The sequence below is a fragment of the Manis javanica genome, chromosome 15 (genome assembly GCF_040802235.1).
Source record: "Manis javanica isolate MJ-LG chromosome 15, MJ_LKY, whole genome shotgun sequence".
Classification (NCBI taxonomy): Eukaryota; Metazoa; Chordata; class Mammalia; order Pholidota; family Manidae; genus Manis; species Manis javanica.
The window spans coordinates 60,330,924-60,353,956 of NC_133170.1; the positions used below are offsets into that span (position 1 = coordinate 60,330,924).

Sequence of the window (23,033 nt, forward strand, 5' to 3'; positions counted from 1 at the left end):
TTTGCAGAAAGAATTTATTCTTTTTATCCGAGATAACACAGTACACTTGAAAAGTTACTAAAATGTGACTCCAGTGTCATAAATACTAAACCTGGTAGTTGTTCTTCTACTAGGGTTCAACAGTGTCCTTATTTAAGGAGGTAGAATGGAGAGTAAAAACAAGGATTTAATAATCCCCACTGTTTTCAGTCCCTTTTCAGCCGTATCTTCAAGAATCTTCTCCAAGTGGCTCCCACTTTGTTCATGAGCTGCTGCCAGCCTCTGCCTTGTACAAGAATCTAGACTAGAATTATATTCCTTTCACGCCCCTGGGAGGAGAGAGGTGAAAACACCAAACCAGGACGACACCCATACTTATCTTTTTCTGCTGTTGGTTGAAGTTGTCAATTATAACACCAATAAAGAGGTTCAGAGTGAAGAATGAGCCAAAGATGATAAAAACCACAAAGAAAAGGTACTTCAGTGGGTTCTCCTCAAACTTGGGCTGTTGTTCTTTCTGTTAGGGATTTTTTTAATGAGAGGAGAAAACAATTAGTAAAGAAACACATAAGCTGCCTCAATTGCCATATACTCACAAGAGCACAGAGGTCCTGGCAGCAGCATTAACTACCAGCCCTGCAAACAGCCCCAGCCCAGGGGCACCTCTTTCGGTTCCCCAAGTGGCCTGGGCACCATGCAGTGGGGTGGGGAGTGGTGGGAGGCTAGGCTTTCTCCGCTAAGTGGTGGAGAACCACTGGGGTGGAGGCGAGGGAGCACATGATCACGCATGCTGGGAGAAGGTCTCAAGGACATCTATGTGGACACATGATGGGAGGCAGCCAAATGGAGGTGCAGCCACCTAGGAGGGCACACTCCCTTTGGGCAGAGGTGGCTGTCTGCCAACTCCTGTAGGATGGCTACCACCTTATAGCCTTCAGATGGCACCCACTGTTGCTTTGAGTCTGTGCTGGTGTCCTATTGCTCTCCGTTTCCTAGTACCTAGCATGGAATGCACCTGTCCAGTGCATTTACGATATTTGCTATTCAGCAGCTACCATAGGGCCCAGTGCAATGGAGGTAAATATTTGAAAATATTACTTCTTTTTTGCCTTGAAGAGTACCTGACCTTAGTTGCAGTTGACCTGAGGCATCCACTTGTGTGAACTAAGAGTACGAACTAGTACAGAAACAATGGAATGGAAAAAAAGAATTACTATTCAGCATCTGACATTTGAAATAAGACTATGTAGCAGGCAAAAAATCTTGCAAAAGGAGTTTCGGATAGGAGAGGGGAAGGACAAAAGCTTGTTCCACTTGCACCTAGGGAATTGTCGGAAAAAGAGTGAGAGGTCATAGCCATGAGATGTGTGTCCTGGTTCTCCATCTTTGGGTCTGGAGAGAGGACTTGGGGCCAGTAAACTGGGGGGAACATGTTGGGCAAACAGGGTATTCTTGCTCAACTTCCATAATTTCCCAAGAGAAAACTGCACAGGGAAGGCCTGGATACTCTGGACGATTTAGAGGCTGGAGTAGCAGGATCAGACGGGTCTCTCGAGCCTTTTTCAGTTCTCACGTGGCTTGGAAATGGAATTGATAGCCTGGTGGCCTATATAGCAAGAGATGGGAGTAGACTGCCGGGCCAGCAGACCACATGGAAGATATGGCAGAGAGTCAGTGTTTGAGCCCAAGAGAAGTCAAAGGGGAGAAAGACCCATGGTTTCACCAATATTTGAGGCCAGCAGGATGCTGTGTGACTACACAAAGGCCATCATGCCAGAAGCCAGTATATACGAGTTACGATGTCCAAGGACCAGCATCAGGACAGGCAGCACTCCACAACTCCGCCCTGTCACTCACTGTGGGTTCACAGGTAAGCCACATACCTGTTCTCTCACCATCTGCAGGGTTTCTGCCCCACCCCCAATGTCTGCCCCATGGCGACGGATGCCTAAGGTAAACTAGGATGAAGACCATGTACTCAGACAAAAAAGTGAGCACATTAGTATTTTTTAATATTCCTTTAATAAATTGCCTCCTGTGACTACAGCATCACTCATCTCCCCCAATGGCTACCACCAGCTCACAGGGGTTGAACACCTACTATGTGCCAGGTGTTAACTCTGCAGACGCTAAAGCAGAACAACACACACACGTGATGACAGAAATAAACAATGCTGATTCCCCTGGGTTCAACCATTTGTTCACTGTATGGCTTTCGACAATGGCCTTCCTCTCCATTCCTCAAATGCACAACTGGGAAATAGAAATGGACTAGGTTGCTGAGTATTCTCCCAACTTTGGGAGTCCATAATCGTTTTTACTCAACTAGAATTTGATAGGTGGCAATCATCAGAAACCCCTCTCATTTTTCAGAGGTAAGGAGCCATGGGAAAGTCTCTCTTGCTCAGACTTAATCCAGTCTTACAGTTTTCCCACAGTTAAGGGCAAGTGCCCTTTGAAATTTGGCTCTGCCTGTCCACCCATTTGGAGAAAAGGCAAGAGAAGAAGATCAAGGCATCCTGTGATTTTGTTGCTTCTGGCTCCACCTACAGGAGTGGGTCTCCTGGTCACTATGGAGAAAGAGGACTGGGCTTTGGGGCGTGCTACAATGTAATACTCAAGGGAGGTGGATAAGGGCCCTTTTCTCCCTATTGCATAGCATTTGTCCCAAGAAAAGCAAGGCAAACAGTGCTGGCCACTGGAAATGCAATGCAGGAAGCTGTGGACTGTCCCTGATTCGACTCTAGCACTCTAGGATATGGCAGAACACAAGCTCACCCCTCTGGAATCGACAGCTGCATACATAATACCCATCCAGCCCTTAAACGTTGCCTGCAACAAAAGCAGAGAAACACAAATGCAATTATAGACTTGCTATCAGCAGACAAGTGCTGTTGAAGAGCAAGCAGACCCGGTGGCTGATGCAAGATGATGGCTGCCAGCCCAGGACAGAATGTCTACATAAAAGAACCATGGAAGGGAATTCAAAAATGGGTGTCTTGGATTTTTTTTCTTCATTTGCACAAGGTAAAAAGCTTGAAAACAAAAGAAATTTATGCCTTAAAAATTGCTAGAGAAGCTGTGAATCAACCCTGGAGAGAGCCTAGCTCAGGCTCTCCTGATGTCACATCTTCCATACTGTCTGTCGGAGGCCTGGCAACTGCGGTTTAACCTAGGACTGCTTTGAGCAGAGGACTATCACTAATGGGGTGGCATAACCTCTGACATCCCTCTCCTCTCTGGCTGGAGTTCTGGGGGGCATGGCACCTCCTAGGAAGGGTGGGTTGCACAGACCCCTACAAGAGACATGATCTGGGGGTTGACGCTCAGTATATGCTCATGGGGCGGGGTGGGGGGATGGCGCAGGGGACATTACCAGAGGGCATTGGCTCCCAAGTGAGGAATTGGGATTTGATTCTGTTATCTCAGTGTAGTCACTGTATTTTTATTAGCTGAGAAATGACTTAAAATTCTTTTAAGGTATCTCCCCTTCAAGTGGAGAGCATACCAACAACAATTACCACTTGCAGCAGGGCGAGGTAAGCCATTCCCACGTTGTCAAAGTTCACCAGCTCGTTGACCCAGGAGAAATTTCCACTTTGACACTGACTTCGGTTTGCAACAATGCTGTGATTTATTGTATCTGTCCCATTAATGCATCTTCCGAATTGTCCAGAAAAAAAGTTCACTCCCAGGATACAAAATATGAGCCAGAAAATGAGGCAGACAAGCAAGACATTCAGAATGGCGGGTATGGCACCGATGAGGGCATCTACTACCACCTTGGGGGAACAAAAGGGAAGCTTCACAGGCGCTCTAGGTGGGGGTTCGCCAAGCCCTTTCTCTCCCCGGGAACAATGAGCAGGCTGGACATCCTGCAGGTCCACCTACTTGCCAGCCCCACCTCACCCCATCAGTGAAGCCTGCCTCTGCTGCCCCTGAGGATCACCTGAGAAGTGTCCTCTGCTGATAGTGTTAGAGACTCATGGGACACCTGCCTAGGACAGAGGCAGAGACTCAACCCCCCTTGGCTATTACAGAATGGAGACTCTCAGACTTTTCCCCATCTCTCTTATGGTAAGCACAGGGTAGTATGGGGAGGGGTACCGGAAAAGCTTGGCAATTTAAGGAAAGCACAGCCCAGCCCAAGAAGGGGAGTTGGCCACTTCTACCCGCTGACCTTCCTCCCGTTCACTCCAAGTACCTTCATGCCTTCAAACTGGGACAGTGTGCGCAGGGGCCGCAGCGCCCGGAGAGTGCGGAGGGACTTCAAGCCCTTTATGTCCATGAGAGTGATCACAGAGACCTGGTGGGAAGAGAGGCCCCGGGTAGTGCCTACTTGGTGTCCAGGGATGCCAGTGGGGGTTGTGAGCCTTCAGGAGAGGCAGATGCCCCCAGGGATCAGCCAGGCCCTGGTGGAAGTGGGAAGGCAAGTGGAGACACTACTTTTCTCCTTGTCTGGCCAAACTACAGCCCAGATAGATCAGAACAATGAATTTACATTATTTGTTTAATGAAGACAAAGAACAGCTCAGAAATTGTTATAAATTAAAGGAAACCAACGGGACATGATGATGCGTCATGTGGGGTCCTGAACTGGACCCTGGATTTGGGGGTGGAGGGTCACAGTGGATGGGTAGAATTAGCCATAAAGGACTTTGTGGTGACAATGACAAAATTTGAGAATGGATGTGGGTTGTAGTATTGGATCATATTAAATTTCCTCACTTTGATAATTCTACCATAACTATGTGAGATAACATCCTTGACCTTAGGAAATACACACTGAAATGTTTAGGGGTAAAAGGGTGTTGCTGTCTGCAACTTAATCTCAAGCAGTTTAGAAAAAAAGAGAAGAAATGACAAAGCAGATAGGGGGAAATGTTAATAACTGGTGAATCTGGGGAAATAGTACGAGGGATTCTTTATACTATTTCTTACAACTTTTCTGGAAGTTTGCAATAGTATCAAAATAAGAATTCACAACAAAAAATAACTTATTTTTTGCTAGTATTTCCTTTCACTTGTTGGAGAATTAAATCCAGTTTTCTCTCCCAACATATTTCTTCCCAACAGAATAGGACTGAGGATTGGAAAGCTCTGCAAAAACACTAATTAAAATTTAACAAATATGCTGAGCTTAAGCTGAAGACCACTACCGGCAGACCCTCATCCTTACTGATCATGCAGAGCTTTCAGAGGCTCCAACCAGAAGGGGAATTGTTCAGCTGGCCATTATGCTGTGCTATTATGTGCATCATGTGCACATAAAAACATATTAAGTGCATTATGATATGCTGGACTTAGCTAATGCCAGAATCGCTATTACCTAAAAACATTCCCCACTAATCCTGTCCATCTTGTTGCAGTAGGAAAATATCTGCAAGCTGAGAGAAGTTAAGTGAGTTAATATGGCAAAATAACAAGATTTTAAAATTCATAGTCAATTTTTAAAAAATCACCATCAATTCAAAATGTTTTTATTTATAAAGGTTTTTAAAAGTAAGCTTTTTGCTTATCCTTTTGTTTGTAACTGCATCACCTGTCAGGAGAGTTGTCGAAGCAGCTTGTCCACAAGTACTCCTGCCTTGTTCCTAGCCACAGGGAAAAGATGGCAAAGCCCAGTAGTTCTTCTGGCTTTACCAAATCACTGTTGGCAAAGGTGGGGAAGAAGTGTTCCTAGAGGTACAATGCACGCATTTTCAGCCGGAACCTCACCCCCAGGTTCTGTTCTGCCACACTGGGAAGCACCCACAGACATGCAGACACAAAAATGCCCACACTCTTTCCCACTGCATAGTATTCTTCAGGGTGGGAAGTTGGCGGCCAGTTTTATCTTTTTTGTCTATATAACTTGCATTTATCACTGTATTATTTTGAGATTCATCATGTTGACATATATTCTTAAGGTTTGTTCCTTTTAACTGTTGTAAAGTAACACAGCACATAATATTTATATTTTATGGATCTACATTATTTCTATTTCTTTGCTACTATGAACAGCAAACTAAACAGATGTGTGTGCATTTTTCCTGGTTGCACAAACAGGAGGTTTCCTTAGATGTTTGATTAGAAGTGGTATTTCTGGATTATAAATTGATCTCATTTGTAATTTTACTTAATAGTGCAAAACTTTCCCCCAAATGACTGTACCATTTAAACTGCTGACAGTGATTAGAGATTCTATTTTCCTATATCCTTCTCAATGTTAGATATTACCCCCAGTTTAAAATTTTTGTCAATCTGATGAGGAAAAGGAAGTGTCTCATTTTAATCAGCATTTCTGTGCTAACTGGTGATTTAACCAGTTTGTATTTCCTCACACATTTATTGGTAACTTGAGCTCCTTCGGCGAGTTGCCTGTTGCATCCTTCTCCCTTTCTTACACTGAGTTGTCCTTTTCTCGTTGATCTCTAGGGAGATTTTGTATATTGTGGATAATAATTATCTATTATATACATGGCAAATATCCAGGCTCTAACCTGTCTTTGACTATGATTAGGATATTGCTGAATAGAAAACACAAGTTTTAATTTGGATATAATTAAATTTGTACTTTTTGTGTGGTTGTGTTTGCATTTTTCTACTCCGAACTTTTAAAGATCATTTTATACAATCTTGATTAACAAGCAACGGAATTGGGTTATTCACACACATCCTCTCATTTAATACACAAAATAATGTCCCAAATTAAGTAGCGCTATACATCACCTATCATGTTACAGACAAAGGAAACCTGAAGCTCAGATGACCAGCAGCTTGTTTCAAGTGGAATGGGTGTTCACACCCCTGTCTGTGTGATGCTGAGACATGCAACAGTAATAGTGGACCACACTTACTGGGTGCCTTCTCTGGGATTTATGAAGATATTTATTTATATAGATATAAAGACATTATTATTTATAAAGATACATAAGATTATTTCTTCTCTTGTTCTACTCTTTTTTGTCCCACTCATTTTGTTTTCACTGTTATACTTGTGTCATTAAATAAGTTTGCAAGCTTCCCCTCTTTTTCTCGTTTCTAACAATTGGAATAAGGTTGGGGCTAACTGCTTATCTTCGTTCAGGCCTCTGTAACACAATACCACAGCATGGGTAGATTATAAATAACAGAGATGTATTTCTCATGGTTCAGAGGCTGAGAAGTCCAAGACACAGTCAGTGTCTGGAGGGAGCCTGCTCCCTGAATCATAGACAGCTTTCTCCCCATGTCTTCTCATGGCAGAAGGGATGGGGAAACTGGGGTGGAGGGGGGCTCTTCTGTAAGAGCACCTCCAAAGGCCCCACCTGAAAATACCAACGCTTTGGGGATTATGTTTCAACATGTAAATTTTGGAAGATGCAAACATTTGGTATATGGCACCACTCCTTGGTAGTTTGGTAAAAACTTGTCTGAGCCTGGTACCCCTTTTGACACTATGACATTGGATCACTGTTTTGGTGTTTTCAGTGGTTATTGTAAGATTTATGTTTTCAAATTTGTATCAGGCCAAACCTGAGCAATTTATAGTCCACACTCATTATTTTTATTCATGTGTCTTTATTCATGTCAAAAGAGGGAAGCACTTTGCTTATAGTTAGATAGAAAGAAAGAAAAAAAATGGCTCTACAACCAGTCTCTACAGTTTAGGCCAGTAAATCCACTGTCTTATGGATTCTGCACTTCAATGTAATAAGACCATGGATGCAGAGTGGTTTGCATTCCCGAAACTGGTAGGGTTGAAAGTCACGTGGATGATTTTATTCCCTCCTCTGACTTGTGTTGGAGGCTTATGGTGCTGACGCCCTTCTAAAGTGCTGCAACCACACATGGCCTGCTAGTGTCCACCACCGACCCAAGGTTCTCCAGCAGGGTGTGCTGATGCTTATGTTTATGCATTTGTCGTATTTACTTCACTAAATAGCAAATAATTAGCTCATGGCAGAAAGGACGTGAAAATTAAAATAAAGGGTTTTGGAGTGAGACGTAGGTTTGAGTCTCACCTCCACCACTTCCAGCTGGGCAACCTTTAATATGTTTCTGGGACTCCCTGTGACTTAGTTTCTTTCTATGTAGATGAGAAAAATAACAGTACACCTACCACACAGAGTGACTGTGCTGACTGACAGAAAGGATATAAATGAAGCACAGGCAGAGCACCTGAAACAGAGAAGGCGCCCACTAAGTGTGGCCCCCTACTGCTATTGACGGCCTCAGCATCACACAGAGACCAAGGTGTGAGCCCCAATTCCCCACGAAACAAGCTGCTGGTCATCCAAGCTTCAGGTTTCCTTGTCCGCGCAGGGTGGTAGGTGATGTCTATGCAGATTAAACGGAAGAATGTATGTGGATAATCCTCCTACATTTCTTGACAAATCAAGATGGAGACCAACCTAGTCTGTTGGCGGCTGACCCGCTTTGAGAAGTCTTGAAAGGGAAGAGACATTTGGAAGGAGAAAATTAAATGGAGGCCCCTCAGAGTTATTTTAGATACACACCAGACTTGAGGAGTGCTCATGGAGAATGGTGGGGAGGGCGGTGGTGCAGCGTGCAACGAAAGGACCCAGGATCATAAGGTGCTGAGGGAGAAGCACCAACTACTCACAAGCGCTGTGAGCAGGAACACTGCAGAGGACACCCACATGAGGCACAGGGGAGAGGTGGCTCCCATGGGGTCCCCATGCGCTCCCTCCTCCATGCCCACCCCAGCCCCCGTCAGCATGGGACACAGGGATAGTGAACTCACAATCACAATGATGAAATCGAGCCAGCACCACACACTGGTGAAGTACTTCCTAAATCCAAGGGCCACCCATTTCAGACCCATCTCCAGGATAAAAATGTACGTGAAAATGTTGTCAGTACAATCAAGTAATGCTTGGATACTGGGTCGTTGGTCAAGGTTAGTATCTTCAAATACCTGAAAGGATAAAGCAGAGTCGTGAACCAGGCTATTTGCATCAACTCCTTGCTGACTTTTCTTTTTATTTTTCTTCATGTTTGAATAATTAGTATCTCTCTTGGTGACAAGGTTTTGCACAAAAGGCATTAAGGCTGAACTTTTCCAAAGGAATCAATTCCTTGAGTAAGGAAAACTTGAAGGAAAATCCTATTTCTAGACTTCTGTTGCCACTCTAGTTTCCAAGGCTCTCATCCCTGATGCCTGGGATATAGAAACATTGTCCCAGAGGATCACCACACCATATCCTGGTCTCCCAAATCCTTTCAACCCTTGCCAACAAAGTCTTCCCAACTTTTCTAGGACCACTGGTGACATATGCCATCTTTCACCTTTCTGGCTACCTAAGTGGCTCTATTACAGTGCCACTCCATTACTTATGACCTCAAGCCCACATGTCTTAGCCACCCTCCAGATCCAGCCGAGACCCATCCTCTACCTAAACAGTAAAAATTACTTTGAATATTCAACACCCATTAGGTGCAATCATGAAAAAGAGACATCCTAGCTTTGGAGCGATGCCTTTACATGCCATGTACAAACATATCCTTCACCTGAAGTGTGACTCATTTTTTAAGGGTCTTGGAAGTGGTTTTGGAGTCTGGCCCTTGCCCCTAGGTATACCATCAATCTTGGAGGATTTCTAGATAACTCAAGCATCAGCTGCCCTTTTAGTCTTTACAGAGTTAAAAAGGATGAAGAAAGGAGAGGAGGGGCTCTGGCACCAGCCCTGTCACAACATTTGGGCAAAAGCTGAAGGCAATGAAGGAACCAGTTCAGCTGCCAGGGACTAAGGCAACCCCACAGCCCCATGGCCTGGGGAGAAAGGGCACACAAGGACAGTCTCGCTTCCTAGTCCCAAGTGGGTTTCTGACTGTAAAGGCCTCCATCTCCTCCTCTGCCCTGCCGGCTCCTCATCTTGACCTTCTGATCTCAGCTTAGCTGATCTTTTCTATAGGACACTGTCCATCTTGTTCCAAGACTGAGTTGAGTGCTCATTCTCCATGACTCAGTGTCACCCACTGCCTCTCTGAGTACATCACTATGGCCCCTGCCTACAATTGCCTGTACTCTGTCTGTCTGTCCTACAAGACTCCAAGTTCCTGGAAATCAGGGACTTGCAGTGGGTAGCCTCTTGAGGAGAAAACAATCTGAATGGTGTTGGAAGCTCATTTCCTTTCTCAGTTTGGAAACTGAGCAAGATGCTGGCACAGCAGGTTTCAGTTTGCTCAACAGAAGAGACTGACATCAGCAATGAGCGATGAAGGCCCCCACCTTATAACAAGGCCATTTCCTAATCCAGGAAGCTTCCCCTGTTACATAGTGGCCAGACCAGGGCTCCTCAACAATAATGAGCCCCAAACCACCTAGTTCTGACTCAGCAGACCTGGAATGGGCCCAAGACTGTGTGTGTCTAACAAGCTTCCAGGTGATACTGAAGCTGCTGGTCCACACATCACATGCCATGGTGAGGGACTAGATGTTTCTTATCTCCGTTTCTCCACAAGCATGTGTAGAGAAACAGGGCCTGGGTGCCCGTCCTGGGACCCTCTGCACTGTGTATTCAGCCTCACTCTGCCAGCCCACCTGTGCCTTATCGGAAGGCAGATGAGGACCAGGAGGATCGTGTGCCTTGGCTCCTCTGATGAGAAGGGTTGTTGTCTGGTGCCAGAGAGCACATGCTGTGACTTGGGCAACACCACTGCTTTCCCACTGACTAGCATAGGGCTTGGGAGACACCAGTCAGCCTTGGTGGAAAACGTGGAAGAACCCCACCACTTGAAGAAGAGTAGATAGCCAGTGAAGGCATAGCCATCAGAAGAGTACAGGGCCCTGGACCAAGACTGGGCAGTAATAATGAATCCAGGGAGTCCTCCGGGGTGCTTTTAGAGAAATTCACCCTTTGTTCAAGGAATAATTTGTGTTGAGGATACGCAGATAAACACAGATGTCTGTTGATCACAGGCCCGAGTACATGCTCATCTTCTGTCACGCAGACATCATGCAGGTGTAAAGCACTAAACAGAAAGGCAGTGGTGAAGGAACAAAACACTTCTGTGTCCCTTCCATTTTGTAGTGACTTATTGTGCACTGTCTGTGACTCTATATCAGTAAGGGGGAGCCCAGGAATCCATTGCTCATATAACAAATAGTGAGAGACTTTAGTTCCATATTATGGCCATTTAAGGGGAGACACCTAGGTAGAGGAGAGGGAGGGACAGACAGAGAGAGATACACATAGATGATAAGAAAGAAGATACTGTCCCCCAAGGAAAGAGGTGAAGGGTAAGAAGAACCAAATGGTGAGGAGAGAGAACAGGAAGGAGCCTATGACTCTGCAGCCATGGAGGCTGATGGATTCCAAGTTACTTCCAACACTCTCTGGGACACACACCACCTCAGAATGGAAGGAGCTGTCAGGCACATAAAGCTGTATTTGCTCTCCTTTCAAGGGACCACGAGTAGTGGGAAATACCAACACAACTTAACTATATCCTGATCTGGTCCCTACAGTCGCCTTTTCCCCCTAATGGTTTGCCTGTTAGAAAGCAGCACTACGGTTTTCAGGAAGAGAGGGGATAGCAGCGATGCTGTCTAGGGGAGGAACCACGTAGGACAGAGTGAAATATCTAGAAATCCTCCAAAATTGATGGCATACCTAGGGGCAAGGGCCAGACTCCAAAACCACTTCCAAGTGTTGGTCTGGTCATGCCTTCCCCAGGGAACGCATCTCTGGCTCGGGGATTTCCTACTAGGAGGACCACCCTAGAAGTTGTACAAAATCTTGTCCTCGAAGGGGCAGCAGCAGCTGAGAGCCCACTTGGGCCTGGTCTCCCCAGGCTGGGAGACCCATTCACCATCCCCTGAAAGGCCCCGTCAGAACACAGCTACCCAGCTGCCATGATCCCCAGTACCCCAAGGGGCTATGGTCACTCACCAGGGCTCCACTGCTTAGCAGAATCACGAAGATAATAAAGCTCTCAAACCAGCTGTGCTTCACTATTTGATAGCAGGTTTTCCGAAGTTTCCACCAAATGATCCAGGGGGACTGTGTCCAGCCTGTAGCACAGCGCGGAGAGCAGCGACCCAAGCCTGCAGGAATGAGGACTGTCACCATCACCGGCGCCTGCAGCAAACCCCTGGGCAGCTTCACTCTGCCCTGCCTTCCCTCAAGTGCATCCCTGGCCTTTGTGATTCCTTCCCTACAGGGCCCTCAAACCCCTGGAATCTGTGACTTGATTTGGCTAATATTGTGGGGTGGGAGTGACAGAATGCTCATTCTGAGCCCAGCCTTGACAGGCTTTACAGCTTCTGTTTGCTCTCCTGAACCACCTCCACAGAAAAGCAGATTGGGCCAGCCCACTGGTTCCAGAATAGACATGTGGTGCGGAGCCAAGCTGCCCTGATGGGCCCAGGCCAGATCAGCTGAGTCCTGTTTGTTACCCACTCACATGAATAGAACCAGCCAAGACCAGCACAGGCAACCAGCCTGGAGGGCAGAATCTCTCAGACACCTGTTGATTAGGCAGCAATTTTTTGCCAATAATAAGGTGTTCCAGGGACTAAGGGGATGAAGTAAGGGTGGGCACAGGCTTTGTGAATCACCTAAACCAAGCAGGGAAGAATTTGATCAATGTCCAGGTGTTTACATGTAGCTGAGCATCTGCTCCCAGCATACAGGCCATCAGCATGAACACATCTCCATGCTCACCTGTCTCCTCCTCCCTCCCTCATGCCCTCTAGATGCTCACTTCATGGTGGTCACAACATTCCATTCAGTCCTCCTCCTCAGCCCCTGTGAGGTTTCTGCCTGGACCTCCCACCTCCATCTTTCAGAGCATCAGTAGGTTAATTTCCCTAAACAGCTATTTTTTTCTGCTTTTATTCCACTCCTCCCTTCCACCAAAACCCACCTTTCTTCACCATCTCCACTGCTGATATCCTGTGCACACCTTAAGGACCATACACATGTAAATCAGGACAATAGCAATCTATCCCTAGCCTGACCTCTGACCCCACCAGCAGCTTTGGGGCTGTCAAACAACCTGGAGTGAGTGGAAATCCACTCTCGGTGATCTTTGTGAGACCAGACTAGTCTCAAATTTAGGAGAAATTTTTAATTTTTAGATTCACTAATTCATTTATTTATTTATCTATCTATCTTCTATCAATGTTTGTTGAGCCCATAATCTGGGTCAAATTCTATTCTCAGACTAGAAATACAATATTGACTAAGCCACTGCCTTTGTTTTTAAGGGCCTCACAGGGGAGAGAGGCACAAATACATTCCCCGCAATGAATACAGGACAGAATGAAGGCACCACTAAATCCACTCAAGGAATTATAAAAGGCTGCAATTTCTGATTGCTTATTATGGGCCAGATACTCTTTCAAGTGATTTACATTCACTCATTTAATGCCCACAGCAACTCTCTGCAGTAGATACTATTATTATACCCATTTTATGAATGAGGCACAGAGCAGCTAAGTAGATTGAACCAGTCACACAGCTAGTCAATGGAGAGGCAGCATTTGAGCTCTGGCAGTCTGCCTCCACAGCTGAAGGCCCTAATTGCAATGCTATTCTGCTTCCAGATAAAAATCTTAAGGGATGAGTTGAGGGCCTGGCAGGGTCTCCAGCCACCTGGACTTATGGTGGAGTTTTCTTGGTCTATGACCTCAAATATATATACTCTGACAAAGGCTGTCCTGGGGACTATACAAAGTCACAGACATACTGGCCCAATGGGCCTTCTAGAACAGTTCTCTAGAGTTTCTACCCTGGTTGTTGGGCTGTGTAAGTTGAGCCCACCTGAATCAAGAATTTCCTGAAACCCCCTTTGCCTAGACTTGATAATGGCCCCAAGAACCTCTATGGGTGCCTTTCTTCACTTTGTCTCCAGTACAGGTAGAAGAAGGCATCAATCAAAGCCAAAGTGCTTCAAAGAATAAGAGAATCCCATCCAAATATCCTGGGAACTGGATGCAGAAATACTGCCACTTACCTTTGGGAAAACATCTCTCTGGCTCCTTTTTGGGAACCATTTCCAGTACCCGTCCAAAGGGATCATGCGGATCAATGGTACTACATTCTGAGAGCACACTGATAGCATCAGACATCTACACAACAGAACAAAGGACAGGGGGAATCACTTACCAAGACCCTTTCACAGTGGTAGTACCCAACCCCTCATTGTATGACTTCTTCAGGAGAAAGCAAACTAGGCAAAGGCTCCTAGGTATGAGAGTGTTTAGAATGTGTCCCTCTAATTGGGTCCTTTTCTAAATGCTCTGACCAGCCCTGACTTCAGAGGAAAATCTCTAATTGCTCTCCTGGGGCTGAAGAAAGGCAGGTTGTATGAAGACACAGTACCTCAACCTTTTCCTCCCTACAAGTTGCACCTCTGATCCACTTCCCAAATAGGGAATCCAGGTGAAGGAGAGAGAAGAAGAGGCTACTTCACTGAGACTAATTTTCAGCTACCTCTACTCCTGGAATAACAGGTCTAGACCAGTGGTTCTCATTGATTTTATCTCCAGGAGACATTTTGGCATGTCTAGAGACACTTTCATCTTACAACTGAGGCATGCCACTGATATCTAGTTGGTAGAGGTCATGGATGATGCTAAACACCGTACAATACACTAAACAGCACTCGGCACCAAGAACTACCCTGCTCTAAATGTCACAGTGGAGAGATAGAAAAACTCGGTCTAGACCTTTGTGTAAGATGTGACTCTGGCAGTTTGCTCTGCAATAGTCTTGATATTTTTACAGAATGATTGTCTTGGAGAAGGTGTACAGGATGAGTCTTCGAGGAACACCCTGGGAAAATTACCTTTTGGAGATCCTGTACTGACAGGTGAACATCATCATCAGGAAACATATCAATTTCCACATGTTGAGCTCCCAGGCTGGTGGACTTCCTGGTCTCCTGGTGGAGCTCAGAGGCCTGACACAGAGAAGCATGGATTAATATGCCTCCTAAGCATCTCACTTGAGATGCAACAAGTTTGAATTCTATTCCAATGCTTGAAATTGTAGGCTGGGTTGAAGTTCTTCCACTTAAGACAGAAAGCCAAACAAAGTATAGCCAATGCCTGGAATTGCAATTATATAAGGGTGAATACCTAGAGAGGCCAGAAAAAATACAGCCTCAGGAACAAGACCTGGGCAAAGATACCCACTAGTTCAACAACTGGATCAGCAATATGACTAGTATCACATTAGACAAGAATCCCAAGTTGGCAATTGAGACTTGGTTCTGAAATGGATGCCCTAGAAGGGCCCATTAAAGATATCACAGGACTTACAGACTGCAAGGGAGCAGATCCTTTCACTAAAAATGAGCTTTCAAACTAGCATTCCAAAACATATGAGGAGACAAACATAAAGCCAGTAGCACCCCAAAATTAACTACTGAGAGGTGAACTTACTCAAGAAAAAAAAAATTAATATAATAATCTGAAAGTGTCATTAAAATTAGTAAGTTTAGGTTTTAATAAAAAAGATATGTAGAGCTTAATTTATTGGATGGCAGTATAGGAGCTCTGTGGACATGCATCTGGGAGAAATAAGCATAAGCCATAAAAATATTTTTAAATAAATCATTTAAAGTCTCTGGAAATTATTCTAAGGGCACACAGCAAATGAAGAAATATTTATTCAATAAAATATGAAAAATTTAGTAATAATAGATGGAGTCCATGGCACTTGACCCACAACCTTCTCTCTCCCTCTCCATCCCCAGTTCAGTTTGATGGAAGCCCAACTCTAGACAGATGTGACCAAGAAGATGGGGTTTCCTCTACCCTCATCTCCCAATCAAGGTATATTTTTCTTGCCAGAAAATGTAAGTCACCTAGCTTTTCTTATCCCTTCAAACTCGGAGTTAAAGAGGCTAAGTTCCTCCTGGAGAATAAGCCCAAGATTTTGGGCTTCCTTTTTCAAACCAGCCTCCATTCATAAGACAGACAATCTATTCTGGGCTCAACAGCTTGATAATACTAGTCATCACCCCACCTAGTTTTAGGCCAGAGTTTCCATGCAGGAAGAGGGAAGCTGAGAGGCTGAGAGGCTACTCTTCCCCAAGTACCTGGAGTAGTGGCTAAGGGATCCTGCCCAGAGTGTGAAGAAATCTAAAAAAATTCACTAGAAGAAGCAATACATTTGAACTGGCAGAAGGAAGAATTGGTGAACTTGCAGAGGGATCAATAGATGATGCAATCCAAAGAGCAGAGAGAAAACTTTAAAGAAACTCAGAGGAATGTGGGACACCATTAAGTACACCAACTAGAAAGAAAGGAGGAAGAGGAGCATGAAAATACTCAAAGAAATAATGGCTGAAAATTTCTCAAATTTAGCTAAAAATATTAATCTATACATCTAAGAAGGTCACAATACTCATCAAAGTAGGATAAACCTTTGAGGTTAACCAAACCTCAGGATAAACCAAAGAGATCCACACCTACATGCATCTGAAATGATGAAAGACAAAGAGAAGAGTGGCTCATGATGTACCAGGGGATCCCAAATAAATTACCATTTTAGAAACAATGGGGACTTGAAGGCAGTGGGATGGTATATTAAAAGCCCTGAAATTAAAAGCAAATGTGAACCAAGATTTTAATATCCGGCAAAACTACCTTTCAAAAGCAAAGGTGACATAAAGACATTCCCAGATAAATAAAAACAGAATTCTTTGCTAGCTGACTCACCTTACAAGATATACTAAAGGAGATCCTTCAGGCTGAACACAAGTGATGCTAAATGGCAATAAAGGTCCACACAAAAAAGCAAAGAGCACAGGAAAGGGTAAATATGTAATTATTAAAGATAATATAAATGTATACCTTCCCTTTCCTTTCTTCTCTTAACTGATTTCAAAAAAAATTGTGTAAAATAATGTTTAAAATTAATGTATTGTTAGGCATGTAACATATAGAAATAAAATATATTTGATAGTAACAGCACCAAAGAGATAAGTGGAAGCAACGTTCTACTAGAGCAAGAAAATGCCATATGAAGGTAACGGCAATTCACAGAAATAAAGGAAGAGAGCCAGAAATGGTAAATAAGAAAATTTAAAAAATAAGCTCTATAAATATATACTTGCTTTCCTTTCTTTTCTCAGCTTCTCTAGCAAACACTGTGAAAATAAGACAAACGAACTGAGTTCCACCTCCCCGCAAATCCAGCTATGCCAGAAAACATGATGGGTTTGTCAGGCTAACAAGGCCCAAAACAAAATGGAGTCAGATGGCCACGTATTGACAGGAGACCACACATGTATTCTTGTCCTTAGAAGAACTACAAAATGAAGTCTACTCTCCAAAGCAGAGAGAGTCCTTTATATGGCCCTGCTACTATTGCCGAACAGATGACGGCTGGAAAATCAGTCAGCTGTGACTTGCATCAACCAATCAAGTCTCAACAAGCTTTCACCCCTCACTTACAGGCCAGCGTGGGGAACTGGGCAGAAAATTTTACTATGACCACAACCTCTTCTCTTTGTTTCCTTGGAGTGACTTTTGGTTTATAGACAAGGGCTGTACCTCCCCAGTTTGCAAATTGCTTCTTAACAATAAGGTTCTTCTTAATTAAATTTCTTGTTTTAAAAGAGATTTGCCAGCAATACAATTATATAAAACAGTAACAATAAAAATGTATTGCTGGGCTTCTAACATATATAGATGTAATATGTATAATAAAAAATACTACAAAAACAGTGGAGAGAGAATAGAGCTATATGAATAATGTTTCTGTATCTCACTGAAATTAGGTTAGTTTAAACCAGCCATTGATTCTGATAGGTTAGTTTAATATGGTAGTTCCTAGAGTAACCAATAAGAAAATAACTTTAAAAAACTGGGAAAAAAATTATTAAAAGAATTAAGATGTTATACTGGGAAGTATTCAAATAATGTAAAATAAGGCAGTGAAGGAGAAGAAGAGAAATAAAAAACACGAGACATTAAAAAACAGTAAATATCAGAGGAAATAAACTAGATCAATAATATTAAACATGAATTGGTTAAACAATTCTAAACAAAATCAGAAATTGAAAACAAGCTCCAGATTATGCAATGTCTACAAAGGACATATTTTAGATTTTAGATTTGAAAATACAAATAACTTGAAAGAAAAAAATAGGAAAAAAATGTTACACAAGCAGCAACCATAGAAAAATGGAGCAACTATATTAATATCAGACTTTAAATACACTTTAAAATAGACTTTAAAACAAATGTTTACTACAGAAAGGGAAATTTTATAATGATAAAAGCACTAATATATCAGAAAGATAAAACATTTATAACATATATGCACTTAACAGAAGAGCCACAAAATATATTAAGCAAAAACTGATAGAATTAAAAGGAGAAATATACAGTTAATAGTTGGAGACTGCAAAAACCCATTTTCAGAAATGAATATAACACTAAGTAGATGATCAACAAGGAAACAGAAGACTTGAACATTATAAACCAATTATGCCTTATAGCCATCTATCGAGCACTCAACCCCACATAGCATGCACATTCTTCTCTAGTGCGCATGGAATACTTCAAGGATAAACAATATTCCAGGCCACAAAACAAGCATCAATAAATTTAAAAGGATTGAAATTGTATAAAGCACGTTCTCTGATCACACTGAAGCAAAATTAAAATTTAATAACAAAAAGACCTTTGAAGAATTCACGTGTATGTGGAAATTAAACAAAACATCCTTAAATAACTAACAGATCAAAGAAGATATAACAAAAGAAATTAGAAAAGGCTTTAAGATCCATGGATATGAAAATATAATATGCCAAAATTTGTTAGATGCAGCTAAAGCAGTGCCTAGAGGGAAATGTATGGCTATAAGCACCTACAGAAAGATTCCTTAGAATAGAAACAAAACCATTTTAAGAGCAGTATAAATAAATTACACTTCATCAAAATTAAAAGTTTCTGCTCATTGAAAGATACTATTAAGAAAGTAAAAGCTGAACCAGACAGAGAATACATGCAATGTACATATCAGACAAAGGACTTGTATTCAGAATATGTAGCAAACTCTTACAACCCCATAATAAGAAAACAAATCTCTCAATAAAACCGGGCAAAAGGCCTTTCACCAATGAAGATACATTATGCAATATCATTATCTATCAGTGAAATAATAATTAAAACCACAATGAAGTACCACTACAAACTCATTAAGATGCTTAGAATGAAGAAGGCTGGCAACATCAAACATTGGCAAGGTTGTAGAGCAAATGGAATACCCTATGCTCTGCTGGTGGGATGCAGTATGTTACAACACCTGTGCAAAATTCAGGACTATACAAACAGCCCTGCTGCATCCAGAATGAAGTCCATAGTTGATTTTTTAGGGTATCCATCACCCTGTCACTTCCTGTCACTTCCTGACAGCCCTCATCTTCTACCACCCCTTACCCACGAGCCCCTCATTGGTCCCTGCGGAGACTGAGTTTGTTCACACCACTGTCTCCTTTTCTATGCCACTTAGTTCACTTTCCACACTTCCTTTCCTCACTTGTCAACCAATCCTTCTTTATACTTCTTTTAGGGCTCAACCAAAGATTCCCCTGTATCCCCAGGTCACACTGATCTCACCCTCTGAACTCCTCTGACACCTCTGATCTGGGTTACATGTACAGGACCGTGATTAGAACCAGCCTTGGAATATGTATGTGGTGTTGAGGGGCAGCCCCACATTTTACACCCTTATTATTCCTGCACAGTGCTTGGAACAGGGCTGGTAACCAGTGCCCCATGGCAACTCTAGCTTCGTGTGACCTCTAAGTCTATGTGTGAACCTTCATACCTGTTTCCTGGCCTCAGGTTGTATGACAGGCTGTGCATTATCTCCACCAGGAAATTCAACATCATCTTCTTCCTCTGCAAGTGGTGCCAACCAAGTCTGGTCATGGCCAACAATCAAGGTATGTGGTGCAGAAAGGTGTGCACCAAACTCCGCCCAGGTCCCGGGGCCCTTTTTCACCTCTGTGACCAAGGGAATGATATCTTTGCTCTCTGCAGCAGGGCCTGCAGTCACCTCTTTTTGCTTTGGTAAGTTTTGCTTCCTGCACCACTTGCAACAAAAATGCTTAAGAATATATATCACAAAACAAAAAGCCTGGTGGAACCGATTTAGGGCTAACTGGACTTTGGTTTTCTTGGCCTCTCCATCCAAGTTTCCATCCCTCTCCTCATTGCTGAAGGAATTGAGCAGCAAGGCAATGAAGAGGTTGAGCACCTGGCGAACAAGGAAAGTGTAAAGCTTAGCAAAGCAGAGGACACAGTAGGTTTTCAGGACAATTTTTCCCCAAGATCCAATACAAAGGCAAATGAGAGTGCATGTCCTTCTGTCTCCAAAGGAAGTTCATCTATAAAATAAATAAAAGGAGAGAAGATGTAAGAAGTAATAGAGACAGCAAGATAAGACAAAAGAAAAATTGGAGTTAAAGGGTGCAAATAGCCAAAACCAGGTTATCCACACAAAAGCAACATGTATTGTGGACCCTGGCCAGGGTAAAGCAGAATGGTAGAGCCACGTGGCAAAATCAAGTGTGCATTCCTTGGGGATCAGACAGAATCACAAGCTTGGGTTTTTGCTGGAACTGCCCACATGGATAGTTTGCAGTCCTACCAGGAGTCACAGTCGTAAGAAGGGCCAGAGGAAGAAATAGAATCATTTATTCCCTCATCCTTTCTTTTTATAAATAAGAACAATAAACCTTCCTTAGTGAACACTCCTTATTGGTCAAATTAAGTCACAAGCCCTACCTCAGCCAATCACTGCAAAGAGAACATGATTATTTTAGAATAATCACAGGAGCAGAACAGACAGTGGGGCATCAGTCAACACAAGCACATGAGACAAGGTTTCACTTCATGCTTCTCACGCCTTCCTCGAGCCAAACTTAAGTGCAGATTTTTAATGTCATATAATATAACATTCAGTTTGTAATATTATGTTTAGAATGAGAATTTTCACTAGTGAAGTATTGCAAAGGAAGCTTATGCATTTTTTAGTCCATGGATTTTAAAAAACTCTAAGACACTCACCACGAGTTTTCCTACCACCATGATCAACAGGAAGACAATAATGCACAGTGGTTTATCAGCTTCTTGCATACATTCCCACATGTTTTCGATCCATTCCCCACAGAGGATGCGGAATACCACCAGAAAGGAGTGGTAGAAATCCCCCATGTGCCAGCGTCGAAAACAGGGGGTTGTAGAGTCACAGGATTTCGCATTTTTCTTTTCAGCATTAAATTTATAGCCAAAAAGCTGCATGCCAACCACTGAGAAAATAAAGACCACAATGGCCAGGACAACAGTCAGATTTCCAAGGGCTCCAACAGAGTGGCCAATAATCTTAATCAATGTGTTTAAAGTTGGCCAGGATTTGGCTAACTTGAAGACCCTCAGCTGTAAAAACAGACAATAAAAAAAAAAAAGGAAGAAAAGCCAGTTAAGGACAAATTCCATCTGCTTAGGAATAAAGCCAATGGTGTGTTCCCAAACCAGAGCATTTATGACTTTCAAAAATATTTTCAAAGCTATCCATCCTAAACACAGTCACATAATTTCCTGTCCCAATCTCTTACCTGTGTCTACTTTGTGTTTCAAACATGGAAATATTTTGTTCTAATTTTTAAAAAATTATGAAGAATTACGATCACGATGGTGGAACTGAACATACATATTTCCTGTATACATTTCCTGTTTTGGAATCCTATACAATATACTAGGGATCAAAAGATCTGGCTTGAAAGCCAAGTCTAGTCTATTTTCTGTTTTGTATGTCTGAAGAGGTAAGAAAGTTTCTTACATTTTTAAATGGTCGGAAAATAATCAAAAAGGAAACTTCATTACACAGGAAAACTGTAAGATTTTCACATCTCCCTGTCCATAAATAAAGTATTATTGGAACACAGCCCCACCCATTAGTTCTCAAGTATCTATGGCTTCTTTTGTGCTATGATAACAAGGTTGAATGACTTTGACAGAGACCATGTGGCCTGTAAGGCTGAAAATCTTCACCATCTGACCTTTAACAGACAGTTTGCTAACTCCTCTTTATATAATTCAGGTCACAAGTTTGAATCTAAACTTTGTAACAGTGATGAGAGTAAGATAATGCTCTGTACCCAGGGGAGAAAAAGCATCAGCTACTCAAGACACACATATCTTTTCCAAAGAAACTTTTCCATGGGGCCTTCCAGACCTTGCAGGACAATAACCTTAAAGAAAGCACAGCAACTACTTTCACACATTATTTGCTATATTAACTTGTAATGGGAACCACTGGTTGTACTCTAAAGTACAGTCCTTTGAAGTATCAACTGTGTGGGGATGGAAATATGGCAGGTCAGCAGGACTTACGTCTCTCAAGAGAACAACCATGCTGCCTACGCAGAGGGGAGCCAGGGGGAGAAATCATCTCAAGGAGAAATGTTTCTGTTCTTGACAACACCAGAGTTCCTTGCCTCAGAGCATGGCTATTATGACCCTCAACAATCATAAAGCTAATGTAATTTCACTCACCTGAGTGCCAGTAAGGCTTTAGAAGAACAGCCTACAATGCCTGACTTGGAGCAGTGAGATGTTCTGACATTCCCCAAGTATGCGTAGGTAACTGAATCAAACATCTTACTCTGCAGGCTTACAAATCTTATCTATCCCCCTCCAAAAACAGTAAATCTTTGGTGGAGGACAAAAAGCCACTTTTTGTAGTTTTCCAATTCCCCTGTCAGATGCAGTTTCCATGCAGGCCTCTCTACTTTGCCTCGTGGCCATTTCTGGCCCTATCTTGTCTCCAGCCTGGACTGCAGCCTGGAAAGACAGTTCTTTCCTCATGGCTGAGCCTTGGCATGTGTCAGCTCAGAGCGGGGACTCAGCAAAGTTGCCAGAATGCTCCGGTGGTTTGTGGATGGAGGGTGAAGACTGCAGGACAAGAATATGGCAGGCACAGCAGTGCGGAAGGTCCCTGCGGGAAGGAGCCTGCTGCCTGCACTGCTCCTCCTGGGCTTCAGCCCCATGGGGAGCCCAGATGCGTGGGTACCTGGCTCAGAGCCCCATGGGGGAG

At 43.2% G+C, this 23,033-nt stretch overlaps 1 protein-coding gene across 5 annotated transcripts in view; it reads right to left on the reverse strand.

Moving 5' to 3' along the window:
• Positions 1–23,033, reverse strand: part of SCN11A (sodium voltage-gated channel alpha subunit 11) — a 92,284-nt gene that overhangs the window by 12,943 nt on the left and 56,308 nt on the right. For 2 of the 5 annotated variants that reach the window (XM_073222667.1, XM_073222666.1), the window contains 10 exons: positions 21,005–21,373; positions 19,761–20,192; positions 14,761–14,874; positions 13,927–14,041; positions 11,859–12,013; positions 8,708–8,881; positions 4,160–4,285; positions 3,501–3,761; positions 2,758–2,811; positions 359–496 (listed from right to left, as the gene is read on the reverse strand). In XM_073222667.1, the coding sequence (XP_073078768.1) occupies positions 359–496; positions 2,758–2,811; positions 3,501–3,761; positions 4,160–4,285; positions 8,708–8,881; positions 11,859–12,013; positions 13,927–14,041; positions 14,761–14,874; positions 19,761–20,192; positions 21,005–21,373 (1,938 nt within the window). The remainder of the gene's footprint in view (positions 1–358; positions 497–2,757; positions 2,812–3,500; positions 3,762–4,159; positions 4,286–8,707; positions 8,882–11,858; positions 12,014–13,926; positions 14,042–14,760; positions 14,875–19,760; positions 20,193–21,004; positions 21,374–23,033) is intronic. The other 3 variants (XM_073222668.1, XM_073222670.1, XM_073222669.1) reach the window with 3 other exon arrangements.